Raw genomic sequence first — 18,314 nt, 5'->3', positions numbered from 1 at the left:
CCCAACAATTTGGGTCCTCATTTTACCCACCTCAGAAGGGTGGAAGACTAAGTCAACCTTGAGCCTGGTGAGATTTGAACTGCCAAATTGCAGGCAGCCGGCAGTCAGCGGAAGTAGCCTGCAGTACTGCACTCTAACCACTGTGCCATTATGGCTCATACTTTATTATCACTTTGAATGCACACTAATCAGCATACATTAAAATGAAATTACGTTGCATACAGCTCTCAAAAGATCTCCATCTCTAAAATAAACATTAAATGAATATGTAAACAAACAAACAAACAAATAAATAAATAAATACAAAATTATGCATGTATCCACATATATGACATGGAGAAACAACACAGTCTACTTCAGATGTATACATGTAGATGGCAAGAGAAATAAATCTTGCAAGATTACAAGACAGATGGCATAGGGCACAAAGCTGTTTCAGACTCTGGAAGTCCTGCTAGAAATACTTTGAAACCTCCTTCCAGAGGGAAGCTAAAGAAACAGACCATGAAGTCCGTGTATGGGGTCTCTAACAATGCTTTGAGCTCTAAGCACATAGCACTTATAAGCAGTATCCTGAATGATGGGAAGGGAGCTTCCTATAATCTTCTCGACTGTCCTTACTACTCTCTGTAGGGACTTTCTACTTGAGGCACAGCTGCCACCAAACCAAACAGGGATGAAGTTTGTTAAAAAAAACCAAACAGTGATGCAGTTTGTTAAAATGCTCTCAATCGTGCCTCTATAAAAAGTGGCCAGGATTGAAGGAGAACGATGTGCTCTCCTCATCCGATGCAGGAAATGCAGACAGCCATGCAGACATTTCAAAGGTAGAAAGAATAGTCAAGACCATGAAAAACAAATTTAACACAGGGTTATGCCTGAAAAGCATCTTGACAATGATGGAATGAAATGAAGCTGTTTCTTGTCAACGTTAAGGTAAAAATGGTATCCTCATTTCTTACAAAAGTCTGTAAGTACACTTCAATAGATAAGAATAAATTCCCTTTTTTTAATGTCTCTGATTTGTGTATCGAATTAAACTTTTAAAGAAAGCAAGAATAAGGGATAATATAACATAACCTGAGTAATCCTTTTATTATCATCACCATCAATTTCAGCATCACCCAATTGAAAATAATATTCAGGACATGTTCTGATACTTCCCATTATTTTTTATTACTTTAAATTAATTCTGTCCATGTTTTGAACAGCTGTTGAGCATTGCTTCCAAACAATACCGTATAACAGTGGTGGCAAACATTTTACACACCAAGTGTCAAACAGGTACATGGGCAGGAAAGCTCAAAAGACCAGCTGGGTCCCCTGAATTGCACTCATGTGCACCGGAGCACCAAACACCAGCTGGGGCGTGCACACATGCCCGGAAAGATGGCTCTGTGTGCCACCGTGGGCACGCATGCCATAGGTTCACCATCACTGCCATCTAACATTATGCCTTAATTTTATTTTTTATGGAAGGGGTAGAAAGTCTGTAGAGATTCTCAGTCATCCAGGTCATGGTTGTCCCAAAGGTGCTTTTTCAGGAGGCAACTGGACTTCCTTGTTTTTTTTCTTTTGAAGACGTTTCACTTCTCATCCAAGGAGCTTCTTCAGCTCTGACAGGATAGTGGGGAATGAAAGGATTTATATTCCTTGCAGACAGCTGCTGGCCATCTGCATCCTTTTAGCAGGTCGTTGAAGCACTTGGAGGTTTATCTGTGTCCTCAGGGTCATATGAGTTGATGCTCCTGGTTCCTATAGTCTGCAATTTTTCCTTTGGACGACCATGTCCAAAGGGTTAGAATTAGAGTTGTGTGTTTAAGATTTACAGAAAAAGGACTTGAATGTTTTTCAAAAGGTATATCCAAAATCTGTGGAACAATTGGACATTTTCTGGACTTTCCTTAAAAAAAACCTCATTGGTTTTGGCTTGCCTAATTGGGAACTATACTATCAAGCGACAAGTTTGATGTGGATTAAGGAATGGATAACTCTAAGAAATGCCAGATTATTGACTTTAGAAGGGCATGATTTGTTATTGGGTTGGCATGCCTTTTTATGGTACAAGGAAACAAAAATACAGAGGTATTTTAGAAGACATTTCATATGAAAGGCTTTGCTATTAAACTGGGAGAAGGTAAAAAAAAAACATTATTTAAAAATTCCGGTCTGGTTATCATCGATTGAAGCATTCTCACATTCAATAATATTTAGAAAGGAACAAATTGTTAGATATAGTGAATTACTGAATGAAAAGGGTGAACTTAAATCTTTGCAAGAATTAGAAGTACAAGGTATAAAGATGAATTGGTTTTCTTATTTGCAAATACAGTCTAGACATGATAAAGATTATAAAACAGAAGGTTTTTCATAACCATTTGACTAGTTTAGATAAAATCTTAACAGGTACTGATGAAAATGTTAAGGATATTGTTGTGTTAACCAACCAGCAGAGCGTAGAGCACAGGAAAACGGTGCTGAGAGCAATGAATAAAATACATACAAACTGGTTTATCAAAGTTTTTACTTTGTAGTAAAAAACAATCTCATAGTCTTTAATCAATCCAAGTCTTAGCCATTCAAATCAGTCCAGTGATACAAAAGTCTTTTTACCATACAAAACAGCAGTAGGTAATAAATAGCAGCACATTCACGCTGGTAACAGGTCACGATGGTAGCATATCCACCCACGATGGTAGCATCCACACACGATGGTAGCATATCATCAATGACTACATTTCAGCTCCCTTCTTAAATACAGTTACAACAGAGCTTATCCAATCAGGATACAATGACTCAGCATTACAATGACTCAGCAGTACTTCTTAAAGTCATAGAATACATGTTCATGTTAAAGTCATAGAACACATATATTGTCCATATATTGCCTGGACAACCTGTTAGGCATACACCATATCCTAACAGAAAACATAATTAAAAAATTGTATGGATATTTATTAGAGGTTAAACTGGAGGATGAACAAGTAAAAGAAACAATGATTGCTTGAGGGAAAAATGTTGGACATGGAATCGATTTAGAGAAATGGCAAAAATTGTGGTCGTAAAATTATAAAATGACAATGTCAACTGCATATAAAGAAAATTTGTATAAGATGTTTTACAGGTGGCACTTACTCCCAATGAGAATTGCTAGAATGTTCAAGAATAAATTGGAAAAATGTTGGCAATGTCATCAGATACCAGGCTCATACTACCATATGTGGTGGATGTGTGCAGAAGCTAAAAGATACTGGACTAAAATCCACACATGGGAGGAAAAAATGATACAAAAACACATAGACCAGAGATTTTTTTATTGGGGATTGTACCTGAAATATACAATAGAGAATTGAGATATTTGATTGTGAATGTATTAACAGCGGCTAGGATTGTGTTTGCTAAAAATTGGAAAAATGAGAAAATGCCAACGCAAGACGAAATTATTAAAAAAATAACGGAATGTGCGGAAATGAGTAAATTGACGTTTGAAATTAGAGAACAAGAGGATAAACAATATTATAAGATATGGGATCTATTTTACCAATGGTTAGATAAAAAGACATGGAAATGAAATATGGTAGAGATTTTCCTAATGCAAGAAATGTAGAATTATATAAAATACAATATAAAGAGGTATTGTTATTGGAATGACATAGGAGAATGAATTAATTTATAACATAAATTAACTCAAATCTTAGATCATTTTGTACAAAATGAGGGAAGAAACAGCCATAGTAAAACATATGATCAATGAGGATAATAATACATATATATATATATGAATAGAGTGAAGATGCAGAAAAGACTTGTAACCAACCGACACACTGTTTGAATTTGTATTTGTATTGAAGATGGTTTTTTATTTGTTTTTTTTATATCTTTGTTTAAAAATATTTTTTTTGTCAAAAAAAAAAAAAACCTCATTGAGAAGTTGGTGTATGCTCAAATATAGAGCAATGCATGAAGTGCTGAGATGAATCACCATAGATTTATGGTGCTCTACAGTCATTTCTCCATTTTTTTAAAAAAAAACCAATTATTTACTTGTGGCTGTTCTCAAATACTTTCTTCCGAAGATTCTTTTCAGAGAATCTTTAACTTCTTTGTTCCTGAGGGTATAAATAAAAGGGTTGAGCAATGGTGTGACCAATGTATTGAGAAGGGAAACTACCTTGTTCATATTCAATGACGCATGCCCTGTTGGTCTGACATATATAAAAATAATTGCCCCATACAACAGAATAACAACAATTAAGTGAGAGATACAAGTAGAAAAAGCCTTTTGTCTCCCAGAAATGGATGGGATTTTCATCACAGCGGAAATTATGAAGATGTATGAAACCACCGTCAACAGGGAATTGCTGAACACCACAACGGTGGCAACAACGAAGATTGTCCATTCAATGGGATGAGTGTCAATGCAAGCCAGCTTTAGCAATGGCCCAACATCACAATAGAAGTGATTGATAGTATTGGGGCCACAGAATGGAAGTCGGAACACTAGAATGGTCTGTACCAGGATGGTCATAAGGCCACCAAACCAGGATCCACAAGCCAGTTGAATGCAAACTCTGCTACTCATGATTGTGTGGTAATGAAGGGGGTGGCAGATGGCCATGTAACGGTCATACGCCATAGCAGTGAGAAGGAAGAATTCTGTGGCCCCTAGGAAAAAGTGGGAAAAAGCTTGAGCTTTGCAACCAATCAGGCTGATAGATTTCTTGACGGTGAGTAAATTGGCCAAAAGTTTAGGGATTGTAGCTGTGACGTACATGATTCCTAGGAATGAGAGGTTGCTGAGGAAGAAGTACATTGGCTTATGGAGACTAGGGTCATAAGTCACAGTTGCAACGATGACAATGTTCCCAGTGATGGTCAAGATATAGATCATCAAGACGCCCACAAACACCAGAAATCTTACTTTTAGGATACTGGGAAATCCCAGTAAAATGAATTCGGCCACAGCTGTTTGGTTCTGCATCCCAAACCTATTCATCGAAAAGCAGAATAAATGTTGAGCAGAATCAGAGGGATGATTCATTGAAATTATTGTTCTACAGCTTGATGTTTTATCAGTCAACCCAACCCAACCTAAACATTTGGCCTAGAAGCAAATTCATTCATTCAATCAATCAATCAATCAATCAATCAATCAATCAATCATCTCATTTTTCCCAAAGGTACAGGCTCCACTTTTTGGGACCTACAACCACGTTCAGTAGGAATAAAAAAATTGTATTTACATTTTCCAGAGTTTTTAGCGAAATATGCCAGAAAGATAATCTTCTTTAAAAATAAAGTTGATCATTTATTTTTAAAAATCTGCAACATCAAAGTTTTGTTGTGTAGTTTCTATAGCATGAATCCCTCTCTGTCCCTTTTTTTCTTGGGCATTTGAAGAAAACGTTGATCAAACTACCTCTTTTGTTTCTTCTTCCACTGATACTTGTCAACTTGGCATCCACACAGCTCTCTGACACGGCTATTTTAAATTTTTCTAGAGGGGAGATGAAGGGGAGCCTTCGGTCCCATTGATTTCCCCTGTTAAATTGCTCTTATTTTGGGTGTTTTTTTCCCCTAGCATTCAGTTAGAATCTACTTTCCTGTTATCTGAATCATGTGAGCTATGGAGTGATAGAGGAAGGAGAAGATGTAGACAACCTTCTTTTATGTAACATCTTTCCAAGGATCGGAAGATGCCACATGGACCTTCATGTCCGACCTTCTCCTCAGTGCAGGAATTGAGATAAAACATCTCAAACAGGTGGTTATTTAGTCTTCTGTTGGTTTCATCCAATGAAAAGGAGTCTACCACATCTATGAGAGATTCAGTATCCTTTTTGGCAATCTATATTGAGAGAGAGAAAGAGAAGCACACAGAGAATGTTAACTAATATATGATGTACATAAGGGCAGCTAAAGCCCTTCCCTCCATCCTTGATAAGATAATGTCAGCCACACTTGGTAGATCAGACCAAAAAAATGACTTTGCAGGAAGGCTAAAACTCTTTTCAACTGTATTTGCCTATAACAACAGAATCAGACTACTCTGGTTATGCTGGATCTTCCTCTCCCTCTTATTATAGTTTTATTGTCTCTAGAATAGAATAGAATAGAATAGAATAGAATAGAATAGAATAGAATAGAATAGAACAGAACAGAACAGAATAGAATTCTTTATTGGCCAAGTGTGATTGGACACACACAAGGAATTTGTCTTTGGTGTATATGCTCTCAGTGTACATAAGGAGAATAAAATACATTCATCAAGAATAAAAAGATATAACACTTAGTGATAGTCAGGGTTACTAATAAGCTATCAAATCGTACTAGGAAACAAATAAAAATAATATAAATTGAAAGATACAAAAAATATGATTATAGTAATAAGTGGGAAGAGATAGATACTAGTAAAGAAGAGAAGAATAATAGTAATACAATCTTAGTAAATTATTTGACAGCGTTGTGGGAATTAGTGATGGCATTTGGGGAAAAAAACTGTCCTTGTGTCTAGTTGTTCTGGTGTGCAGTGCTCTATAGCATCGTTTTGAGGATAGAAGTTGAAACAATTGATGTCCAGGATGTGAGGGGTCTGTAGATATTTTCACAGCCCTCTTTTTGACTCATGCAGTATACAGGTCCTCCATGGAAGGCAGGTTGGTACAATGGGTTTTTTTCTGCAGTTATGGTTGCTTCAACACTGGAAGTTTATAAGAAGAGATTGGACAACCATTTGTCTGAAGTAGTATAAGGTTTCATGCATGAGCAGTGGGTTGCAGTGGAAGAATCCCTTCCAATACTATTATTCTGTTAGTTCAGTGAATTAGGGAGTCATCAGAATAGAATAGAATAGAATAGAATAGAATAGAATAGAATAGAATAGAATAGAATAGAATAGAATAGAATAGAATAGAATAGAATAACAAAGTTGGAAGGGACCTTGGAGGTTTTCTAGTCCAACCCTCTGCCCAGGCAGGAAACCCTACACTACTTCAGACTAATGGGTATCCAACATCTTCTTAAAAATTTCCAATGTTGGAGGATTCACAACTTCTGCAGGCAAGTTGTTCCACTTATTAACTGTCAGGAAATTTCTCCTTAGTTCTAAATTGCTTCTCTCCTTGATTAGTTTCCACCCATTGCTTCTTGTTCTACTCTCAGGTGCTTTGGAGAATAGTTTGACTCCCTCTTCTTTGTGGCAACCCCTGAGATATTGGAACACTGCTGTATGTTTGATATGCTTTTGAATATTACCTGTTTGTTGCGGAATTAAACTTTTTTTTTAACTCCTCATTGTCCTAGAAATGGAATTGGTATAATTTCATCAAGGTCAACTTTATACGCTATAGAGACTGAAGTGCAAAGCTTTCCAATAATTTAATAAAATAATTTATCAACAAGTTTAATGTGCTATTATTATCATCATTTAACCAGCGTTCAATTGCTTACATAGGAATTCATGAAAAACTTGATAGATTACATATTTAACTTAGTTATTTAACTTTATTTATTATGCACATTTGCAATTTTTATTCATTTGCTCTTTTTCTGGACTAAGAATATGGCCAGCTGTTCATCTGTGAAAGTATTAAAGAAGACAAAATACTCACTTAAGTAGATACTCAGATTAATTCATGAAGCAAGAGGTTGGATGTTATTTTTCTTTCCCCCAAATTAACTTCGGCAAATAATCTAATCTTTGTGCATCATCCAGTGATGGAAAGTACAATGTTGGTAAGCTAACAACCAAGATCGGAGGGCAGTTAGAACTCCATAGCTCACCCTGAATTACAGCTCGTCTCTTCCATTGAAACCTTAAACTGAAGGAAACAAAACACCTTTTTCAGAGACTGTGATTTTCTTCCTGATGCCAGATTGAGGAATGATTAATTACAGAATAGATGTTCTTATGCCTCATCCCTAAACTTCTATACTCAATTTGTATTCAGTAATGAAGAAATAAGAGCCGCGGTGATGCAGTGGTTAGAGTGCAGTACTGTAGGCTACTTCTGCTGATCACCGGCTGCCAGCAGTTTGGCAGATCAATTCTCACCAGGCTCAAGGTTGCCTCAGCCTTCCATCCTTCCGAGGTCAGTAAAAAATGAGGACCCAGATTGTTGGGGGTAATAGGCTGACTCTGTAAAACCGCTTAGAGAGGACTGTAAAGCACTGTGAAGTGGTATATAAGTCTAGGTGCTATTGCTATATAGATTCTTCATCAAAGGTTCTGAAGACCATTTTTGCTGTATAGGAGGGGAAAAAAATTACACTGTTTTTTAATTATTCCACCAAGGAGAACAAATCATCAGAGAGATGCCAAGAAAATCCTTGGGGACTTTAGTGACTCAAACAAGGCAAAACAGAATCTAAATGATTTAAAATTGTGTTTCAAGGTTTAATTCAACATCATCATCATCATCACCACCACCACCACCATCATTTTCTAGGATGTTTACTTCTTAAAGGTGAAAACAAAAGAGAAATGAAGTTGTGGATGCTCCTACACCAGGGGTGAAATCCAATTTTTTTCCCTACCGGTTCTGTGGGTGTGGCTTGGTGGGCATAGCAGGGGAAGGATATTGAAAAATCTCCATTCCCACCTCAGTCTAGGGGAAGGATAATGCAAAATCTCCATTCCCTCCCATTCTGGGAGAAGGATATTGCAAAATCCCCATTCCCACCCCACTCTGGGGCCAGCCAGAGGTGATATTTGCCAGTTCTCCAAACTACTCAAAATTTCCGCTACCGGTTCTCCAGAACCTGTTAGAACCTGCTGGATTTCACCCCCTGTCCTACACTCCTACAAGTTTTTAAGAAAAGATTGGACAACCTTTTGTCTGAAATGATATAGAGCAGGGGTGTCAAACTCGATTTCATCAAGGGCCACATCAGGGTTGTGTTTGATCCTGGGGAGCTGGGTGGGCATGGTCACGGTGGGTGTGGCCAGCTTGACATCACTTGTGTCAGAGGCCCTTGTGGTGGCCTGAGTGCTCGTGGCCTTCCCGAGCTCCGCTTTCACTGGCAGAGGCACTGTGGGCCAGTCCTTCACTGTTTCCAGTGCAGCCCCATGGGCTGGAACTAAGGCTAACCATGTCACAGCCCAGACGGCCCCACCGAGTAGAAGATCAATGGCGTTCCTGCATCACAACCTTCATGCCCCACTTGCTGGCCTGGCCTCGCAGTCTCCAAGGCTTCCCTTTAAGTACACTTCCTTGTGTACTTAGATGACATCCTCAACTTCACTGAGACACTGGAAGAGCACATCAAGCTTATGCACCAACTGCTCAAGAAGCTCCTAGTGGCAAACCTCTATGCCAAATTATCTACGTGTGAATTCCATAAACCCAGACTCCTTAGGGTATTGTGTGTCCAGCGAGGGGGTAGAGAAAGCCAAAACCAGGGAAAGTCAAAGCCATCCTGGACTGGCAACCCCCTTGGACCCACAAGCATCTCCATAGCTTCCTGGGGTTTGCTAATTTATACAGACAGTTCATTCCCTCGTTTGCTGAGATTGCCTTCCCAATCACCAAACTACTAAAGACTGGAGGGGGGGAGTGAAACCACGGCCAGGTCAGCCCCTGAAGTGGACCCTGGAATGCCAAAAGGCACTCGAGATGCTCAAAAGCTTTTGCCAAAGAGATGATCCTTAAACACCCAGATCCGGACCAAGCGTTTATCATCCAAGCACTTGCCAGCAATGTAGCAGTGGCCACAGTCCTCCTCCAAAAAAATACAAAGGAGGAACCTGCAGCCATGCATGTACACCTCCAGAAAAGTAACTGAGACTGAAAGGAGATGGACAGTGTGGGAAAAAGAAGCATAGGCATATGCCACTACAGGCACCCCCAGACATGAGCAATATCAAGCTGGCTATGCTGACCCAAGCCATGCCCACACTGGCCATGCCCACCTGGCTCCCCGAGGTCAACCACAACCCTGATGTGGCCCTCAATGAAATTGAGTTTGACACCCTTGGTATAGGGCAGGGGTGTCAAATTCAAGGCCTGCAATCTGGCCCACAGGGCCATCCTGGAAACTGTAAGGGGCCATCCTGTGTCACTTCGGCCCGGCCCACCTCATCCTGGCAGCCAGGTGTGTGCACAGGAGGTAGCTGGCACACATGCATACAGGCCCGGCCCACCTCCAGAAAAGGTGCCTTCCCCATCCCCCTGGAGGCCCTCCGGAGAAGCACCTGCATAAAAGAGGCATTGGGCCAGTGTTGCTTCAGCCCGGCCCACCCCATCCCTGTGGACAGGTGAGTGCACAGGAGGTGGCAGGCACACACATGCACAGGACCGGCCCACCCCATCCTGGCAGGAGCATGTGCGCACAGGAAGCATCGGGGTCAGGCAGAGTCACTTCAGCCTGGCCCACCCCATCCTGCTGGGCATGCATGAGTACAGAAGGCATCAGGCCAGTGTCACATTGGCCTGGCCTACCCCATTCCGGCAGGAGTGCATGCGTAGAGGAGACATTGAGTCAGCATCACTTTGGCCTGGTCCACGCCATCCCAGCAGGCACACGGGCACACAGGAGGCACCGGGCAAGGCTGGGCACATAGGCAAGAAGCCAGGCAAAGAGGTGAAAGGACTGTGTGTGTGCAAGCTAGTGAAGATGTTGGGTGGGGCAAGGCCAACATGCTGTAGTTGTTGCCGGGTAGGGTGAACTCTAATGGCAGGTCTCCACGTGCTTGCCACAAGTGTGTGCACACAGGAGGCAATGGGCATGCATGTGCACTTGTAGCAAGAATGTGGAGACTGGCCCCTTACCTTCACTCTGCCCAGCAACAGCTGCAGCCTCGCCCCACCCAGCCTCTTTGACCAACCTGTACATGCACAGCCTCTTCACCTCTTCGCCTGGCCTCTCACCTCTGTGCCCAGCCTCCCCTTGCCTTTTCACTCAGCCTCTTCATCTGGTCTCACCCCATGGTAGCACCGGCAGCAGCCTTGAGGAGGAGTTAAGTGGGTGGCCCCTTGGGGAAGCGAGGCTGGTCTGGTCTGATCTGTTGGATCCTGGTGCTTGAGGGCTGGATGCTCCCAAGTCAGCCACTCCCAGTGAGTGGCATCAAGCTGGCTGTGTCCACCCAGTTGGCCATGCCCACCCAGAAGTATAAAATTAAGATATATATAGGGAGGGAGGGAGGGAGGGAGGGAGGAAGGAAGGAAGGAAGGAAGGAAGGAAGGAAGGAAGGAAGGAAGGAAGGAAGGAAGGAGGAAATGAGGCTCCCAGTAGGCTTCAGGGAGGCTTGCTAGGCCCAAAATGGGGCACTGGGGTGTGTGGTGATCCCCTGCACCCCATTTTGTGTCCCAGGAGACTACAGAGAGGCCTACTAGGCCCAAAACAAGGGAGAAAGTAAGCCTTCAAGGGAGAAAGAAAGAAAGAAAGAAAGAAAGAAAGAAAGAAAGAAAGAAAGAAAGAAAGAAAGAAAGAAAGACATGCACATAATTCTAATTAGATCTCTGGGGATATTAAGATTTACTTCAAAATTCACTTGTGGCTTGAGGAAACATGACTAAAACCATATCAGACCTGTAAAGAACTCATTGGTATGTAGCACCATGGATGTAAGTAGCACATAGATTTAGGTAAAATCTGTACATTTCCCCCTTTTTTTCCAGGATAGGTGGCACCATTGGCGATAGCTCTCTATTTCCCTCCATCTCGCAGAGTGCCTTGAATTTTGAACTCCTTTTTTGTGTGTGTGTGAGTGTGTCTTATTTTATTTTAAATCTCAGAAAAGCTTGTTGTTGATGGAAAGGTGGAATTCTGTGTGATAGAGCCTGGAAATTTTGACTTTCATTCGGTGAGTACATTTCATCTTCAATGCCCGGACAGTATTTCATTGAAAGCCTTATTAAGATCTGTCCAGATTTCTATTGCATATTTTATTTTTATTTTTTTATTTTTATTTATTTTTATATGCCGCCCTTCTCCGGAATCTCAGGGTGGCTTACAATGTGTTAAGCAATAGCCTTCATACTTTTGTATATTTTATACAAAGTCAGCTTATTGCCGCCACAAACCGGGTCCTCATTTTACCCACCTTAGAAAGGATGAAAGGCTGAGTCGACCTTGAGCCTGGTAAGGATTGAACTCGCAGTAGTTGCAGGCAGCTGGATGTTAAATGCTGCCTTAGTAGGAAGCATTAGCCTCCTATGCCACTCAGGCTCCTATTTAATTTGATTGTCTAGTTTGTATGAGACATTGAAACCCTTTATTTATCAGTTGATCAAATTTCTATCCTGTCCTAATCTGAACTGATTCTCAGGAGTTTAAAGCAGAATAAAACATGGTGTAATAATTAAAAACAAAGCAAATAGCTAACACAACTAAACTTACTGACAACAAAAGTGGTGACACGGTCTATATGCCCCCATGTGTATTTAAATTATAGACAGATGCATCATATTTTCAAAGAAATTGTGTGAGATGGTAAAAAAGATATATACTGTATATATTTGGAGATAGTCCTCCATATTTTAACCACCTAGCCATAACCTTTTCTGAAATTCCCTATCTGGCCTTTTTCTTACTGTTTTATCAATGTGTGACTGCATGATTTCTTGTAGCTCCTGAAATCATCATGAATTCAAATGAGGTTGTATGATGATGTTCTTTTTTTGCTTTCTTAGTTACTTTTCCCTAAATATTTTTTTTCCTCTTTATAGTGATCCCTGGGTTCCTATTCTTCTTTATTGTTTTTCAGCACTTCTATATTTTTAGATTACTATTAATATTTTGCAATAGAAGTGGCATAGCTCTTAGACTTATATATCGCTTCACAGTGCTTTACAGCCTTCTCTATGTAGTTTTACAGAGTCAGCACATTGCCTCATTTTACTGACCTCGGAAGGATGTTAGGTCTTCACCTTATATTACCTCAGAAGAATGGAAGGCTGAGTCAACCTTGAGCCAGTCAGGATCGAACTCCTGGCTGTGGGCAGAGTTAACCTGCAAATTGGCATTGTAACCATTGCCCTAATGGAAACATTTCTGTTAGAGACAAAATCATTATCTCCTCTGGTTCTATAGAGAAATATTGAAGCTTGTCTTGATTGAAAGATTGTAAGCCACCCAAAGTTTGGTGAAAATCCAGAAGAGTTGGCTATTGGAAGTGACAGAAATGAATATTGTATAAAGAGTATTGATGTACCTCACACAAATGAATACCCCGAAATAATTCTTATCCAATCATCTAATCTGTGATTCTGTATTTTATGTTATAAATCGTGTTTTTGAAATATGGACCAAATCTACTCTCTGACATTTTCTTCATTTAAAAAAAGGGACGACCCATTGAAATGGTATAATAAAATAACCAGCCTGCAATCTTTTTCCTCTTGTTTGTCCTTGACAGCTCTAGGCAAACAATATCCTCGCAAATGCATTCGATAAATCAAACTGTGGTTACTGAGTTTATCCTGAAAGGGTTTCCGGCCTCCGCTGAGTTACAGAAGTATCTCTTTGTCCCCATTCTTTTCATCTACCTCCTCACAGTCATTGGAAACATCTTGATCGTTGTCATTGTTGTCTATGATCCTCACCTTCACAATCCTATGTACTTCTTCTTGGGGAACTTTTCCTCCTTGGAGGTCTTATACGTCACCACCCTGTCACCCAAGATGTTGGCTCACTTTCTAACGGAGAAGAAGTCCATCTGTTTCCACTGTTGCATCTCTCAAGCCTTTTTCCACTTCTTCCTTGGAGCCACAGAATTCTGCCTGCTTGCTTCGATGTCCTTCGATCGCTACATTGCCATCTGCAAACCTTTGCATTACAGCGTCATCATGAATTACAAACTTTGTCTCCAGCTAGCCTTGGGCTCATGGTTGGGAGGGTTATTAACTGTCATTCTCCAGACAGTTTTACTGTGCCAGCTCCCTTTTTGTGGTCCCAATACGATCAACCACTTCTACTGCGATGTGACTCCCTTGCTGGGTTTAGCTTGTGCTAATACATATCTACTTGGACAGATGGTGTTAGTGGGATCAGTCCTTCTGCTGTTCAGTACTTTCCTATTGACTGCCATCTCATATAGCTTCATCATTTTCACCATAATGCGCATCTCCTCGTCTTCAGGGAGACAGAAGGCTTTCTCTACTTGTGTTGCCCACCTTACAGTTGTATCCATCCAGTATGGAACTGTAATGTTCATGTATGTTAAGCCCAATTCCAACTCTTCTTTGGAAATAAACAAGGCAGTTTCTGTACTTAATACTATTGTGACACCTCTACTCAACCCTTTCATCTACACTCTGAGGAACAAGGATGTCAAAAAAGCTCTGAAGAAAATGGCATGTACTAAAGAAAAAATGTTTCATTGAGGGTAATAAAATATGCCAAAAAATTAAAGTTCATTTAAAAGGAATTGATTTATTCCCAGATGGGATGAAGAAGGTTCATTTTTGGCCCAAGATGCTGATATTCATCAGATGTATTTTCAGTGACTCCATTTGGGCCATAGTCTTCTTGTCCTGATTTAAGTGAGATTTCTGTTAGAGAGGAAATCATTATGTGGGCTGGTTCAATAGACAAATATTAGAGATTGTCTATTGCCACAAAGCTTGGTGACAGCAAGCTGGACAGTTAACAAATTTAATAGAGAAATAGATGATAGATAGATAGATAGATAGATAGATAGATAGATAGATAGATAGATACTGTAGATAGATCGGTAGTAGATAGATGATAGATAGATAGATAGATAGATAGATAGATAGATAGATAGATGATAGATAGATAGATAGATACTGTAGATAGATCGGTAGTAGATAGATGATAAATAGATAGATAGATAGATAGATAGATAGATAGATAGATAGATAGATAGATACTGTAGATAGATCAGTAGTAGATAGATGATAGATAGATAGATAGATAGATAGATAGATGGATAGATAGATACTGTAGATAGATCAGTAGTAGATAGATGATAAATAGATAGATAGATAGATAGATAGATAGATAGATAGATAGATAGATAGATAGATAGATAGTGAGTAGTAGCCAAAATTGTGGAAACTTTTTGGGAAAAGTGTATTTTCTAAAACTAGCTAATAACTCCATTTCTGTGGAGTAGTGCCATGAAATTATATATCAATGGAAAGATACTTTAATCAAGAATGTAATGCAATAGCTTTTATGAAGGATTTGCTATTAAAATAGCAGTTATAAAGAAGAAAAGTGAAAAGTGATATACAAAATTATAACCATGTCAGTTAGTACTTAGTTGGGTAACCTTTAGCATGAATTACGGCCTTACAACGTCTTCCCATGGAGTGAACCAAGTCTTTAAGTTCTGCAGCTGTTATCATGTGAAACCAAGATGGAATGATTGCTTCAATTAATTGGGTTTTATTGCTGGGTCGCTTCTGACTAACAAGTTTCTTTAGTCGGCTCCATAGATTTTCAATTGGGTTAAGGTCTGGGCTATTCCCAGGCCATTCCAGCAGTGGAATAGGATTATCTTGAAACTAAAAAAAAAAAAAGTGGTGTTATTATTTACAGTATTTATTTATTTATTTATTTATTTATTTATTTATTTATTTATTTATTTATTTATTTGATTTATATGCCGCCGTTTTCCAGAGACTCAGGGCGGCTTACAATGCATTAAGCAATAGCCTTCAGACTTTTGTATATACCTGCTTAGTAGGGCTTTTTGCCCCCCGCCCCCAAGCGGTGTTCTATTTTATACAAAGTCAGCTTATTGCCCCCACAAACCGGGTCCTCATTTTACCTACCTCGGAAGGATGGAAGGCTGAGTCAACCTATTAACCATCAAACCTCAAAAATACACTTTCCCCAAAAGGTTTCCACAATTTTGGCCACTACTGCAGATGTTTTCCCATGTTTCCCATGGGAAAACCCATGTTTTCCATGAAAACCCATGTTTTCCCCAAAATAAGACCCTGTCTTTTATTTTTGAACCCCAAAATAAGCTCTTGGTCTTATTTTCAGGGAGGTCTTATTATTTGGGGAGCGTGGAACAAGATGGGGCTCCTCTTGCCATCTTACCTGATTTTCAGCTCTGCATTTAAACATTTTCGTGGAGGACATTTTCAGGGGGAGACTTATTTTAGCACATGCACTCAAAAGCCTGATTGAGCTTATTATCAGAGGATGTCTTATTTTGGGGGAAACAGGGTAGATAGATAGATAGATAGATAGATAGATAGATAGATAGATAGACAGACAGATAGACGGACAATGGATGGATGGATAGATAGATAGATAGATAGATAGATAGATAGATAGATAGATAGACGGACAATGGACGGATGGATAGAGATAGATAGATAGATAGATAGATAGATAGATAGATAGATAGATAGATAGATAGATAGATAGATAGATAGATAGATAGATAGATAGATGAGAGAGAGATGCAGGCAGGCAGGCTGCCGGTAAACAGATGGACCGATAGACAAACAGACCATTCTGCTCAGCATGGCTTTGAGTGGTCATGGGTTTTCCCAGCAGCTGTTTCCTGAAATTTAGATACATTTTGTGTCTAGAGCAGCGGTGTCCAACTCAAGGCCCGTGGGCTGGATCTGGCCCACAATGAGATCAGATGCAGCCTGCACGGCCATCTTGGAAACTGTAAGGGGCCGCCCACATCCCTTCAACCCAGCCCGTGCCATCCCGGTGTGTGTGCACAGGTGGTGACAGGTGGACACATGCAGAAGCCCAGTCCTCTGCCACCACATACAGGGCAACATATGCATGGTATTTGTCCAGCTTGTTCTGCAGCTTCTGGATCAGACGGACGAGATGACCCAGCTCCAGCTCCAGCTCGTTGATGAGTGCATCTCACTGACAAAGCTCCACAATCTTTTCTTACAAGGCATATTGTAAATCTTGCAGCATGCCCATCCTCAACCTTCACCTCCTCCTCCCTGGGGCTTCCACTCCTCTTGTTGTAATTTTGCTCCCCGCCCCATCAAGTAGCTGCCACCACAGCCACCTGCCGCTTGTCCCATTCCAAGCCAACTTTGCCAATAGCTGCTCTGAGTGACCTGCTGCTGCTTCTGCCGCAACCGCCAGCATATATGGCCCATGATGTGGTTAGATCTCACTGACTGAGCCATCCTGGAAACAATGATGGAACAACCCATGGCACTGTAGCCTGGCCTAGGCTGGCCAGGCATTGAACTACAACCTGTAGTAGCTGGAATGCAGTTGGCCTTAGATCCATAGGACCGCCCTGGAGCCAGTGAGGGGCCACCCCACCACCCCCACCCCCTGGGTGCATGCGGAGAAGGCGATGAGAACTCATGGGGCCTGCCGTCCCTGGGGACCCTCTTGCCCCACAGGCTGACTGTGTTCTGAATTCTTTCTATTCATCCAGGACACCAGCACTCACTGCCTCCTGTGCGCACATCCAGGGGGCAGCAATGAGGTGGTGGGATGGTCTCTCGCTGGCTCCAGGGCAGCTGTGCAGGTCAGATCTAAGGCTCATCATGTTCTGGGCCACCAAGTTGTAGATCAGTGCAGCGTCCACACCACAGTCTCCATGCCCTGCTCGCTGGCCTGACCTTTCACTGGGACTGCACCCCTCCTACATTGGAAAACCATGGCCGCCATCAGCACAGCTGCCATCAGTACTGCCAGTCTCTCTCCCCCTCCCCTCATCCCTTTCTGAGCATGAAGAAGGAAGGAAATGGGAATGGAAGGAGGGGAGGAAGGAAGGAAGGAGGAAGGAAGCCATGGCTGGGCAGCAGCAAAGCAGTCTTGGCCTGTCACTTTGCCAGCCACCATGTTCCAAGGACCCAAGTCTGACATAGCAACCCATCTCCAGGTGAGGTGGGCCACAAGGATGGGGTTCCCCCCTGAGGAGGTGCTGGACCAGCTTGCTGTGGGGAGGGACTCCAAATCCTAGCATCCCCAGCCTTGAGACTAGCCAGCCCCAACTGCCATCCCTCACCTCTCCTGGGCATGATGAGGAACACGTTGTTGTGACCCAGGCCCAAGTAGGTAGTAGTCGACGCAAACAGTTCCAAAACAAACAGACTTTATTAGAACAACTGAGAATTAACTCATTCTCAGCATAGTCCAAACTAAATCAAAACGAATTCTTCATAACACAAATTCTTCAGTCTAATCACCAACCTTGGTATAATTAGGCAAACTGCCAAAGGCTTTTCTTGGCAAAAGTTCAGAAGCAGAAGACACCGACAAGAGATAAGTGCAGCAAGACAAGAACTAGTCTATCAATGTTATTTTCCGACAAAGAGCCCAAGAGCCGTTGCTGGTCTTTTAAGCCTTATGGGAGGGGCCAATCATCTCTTGGTCCTACTCCCGAGTTGTCCTCT

At 41.2% G+C, this 18,314-nt stretch overlaps 2 protein-coding genes across 2 annotated transcripts; one reads left to right on the top strand and one right to left on the bottom strand.

Annotated features, from left to right (window-relative positions):
* Window positions 1-4,036: 4,036 nt before the first annotated feature.
* On the bottom strand, window positions 4,037-4,981 carry LOC117657910 (olfactory receptor 6X1-like). Its single transcript, XM_060685540.1, has one exon. The coding sequence runs from the start codon at window positions 4,979-4,981 to the stop codon at window positions 4,037-4,039; it is 945 nt and encodes a 314-aa protein (XP_060541523.1).
* Window positions 4,982-13,364: 8,383 nt separating this feature from the next.
* Window positions 13,365-14,366, top strand: LOC117657911 (olfactory receptor 6X1-like). Its single transcript, XM_034406027.3, has one exon. The coding sequence runs from the start codon at window positions 13,383-13,385 to the stop codon at window positions 14,322-14,324; it is 942 nt and encodes a 313-aa protein (XP_034261918.3). The 5' UTR covers window positions 13,365-13,382; the 3' UTR covers window positions 14,325-14,366.
* The last annotated feature ends 3,948 nt before the right edge of the window (window positions 14,367-18,314 follow it).

Source organism: Pantherophis guttatus, chromosome 4, assembly GCF_059756535.1.
Source record: "Pantherophis guttatus breed Tessera chromosome 4, ASM5975653v1, whole genome shotgun sequence".
In the NCBI taxonomy this organism is placed as follows: Eukaryota; Metazoa; Chordata; class Lepidosauria; order Squamata; family Colubridae; genus Pantherophis; species Pantherophis guttatus.
Note: the sequence above shows the minus strand (reverse complement) of the source record. Positions and strands in the feature narration are given on the sequence as shown.

What these genes read in the sequence shown, in the direction of transcription:
- LOC117657910 (XM_060685540.1), bottom strand. Translation starts at nt 4,981, where the DNA reads ATGCAGAACCAAACAGCTGTGGCCGAATTCATTTTACTGGGATTTCCC.
- LOC117657911 (XM_034406027.3), top strand. Translation starts at nt 13,383, where the DNA reads ATGCATTCGATAAATCAAACTGTGGTTACTGAGTTTATCCTGAAAGGG.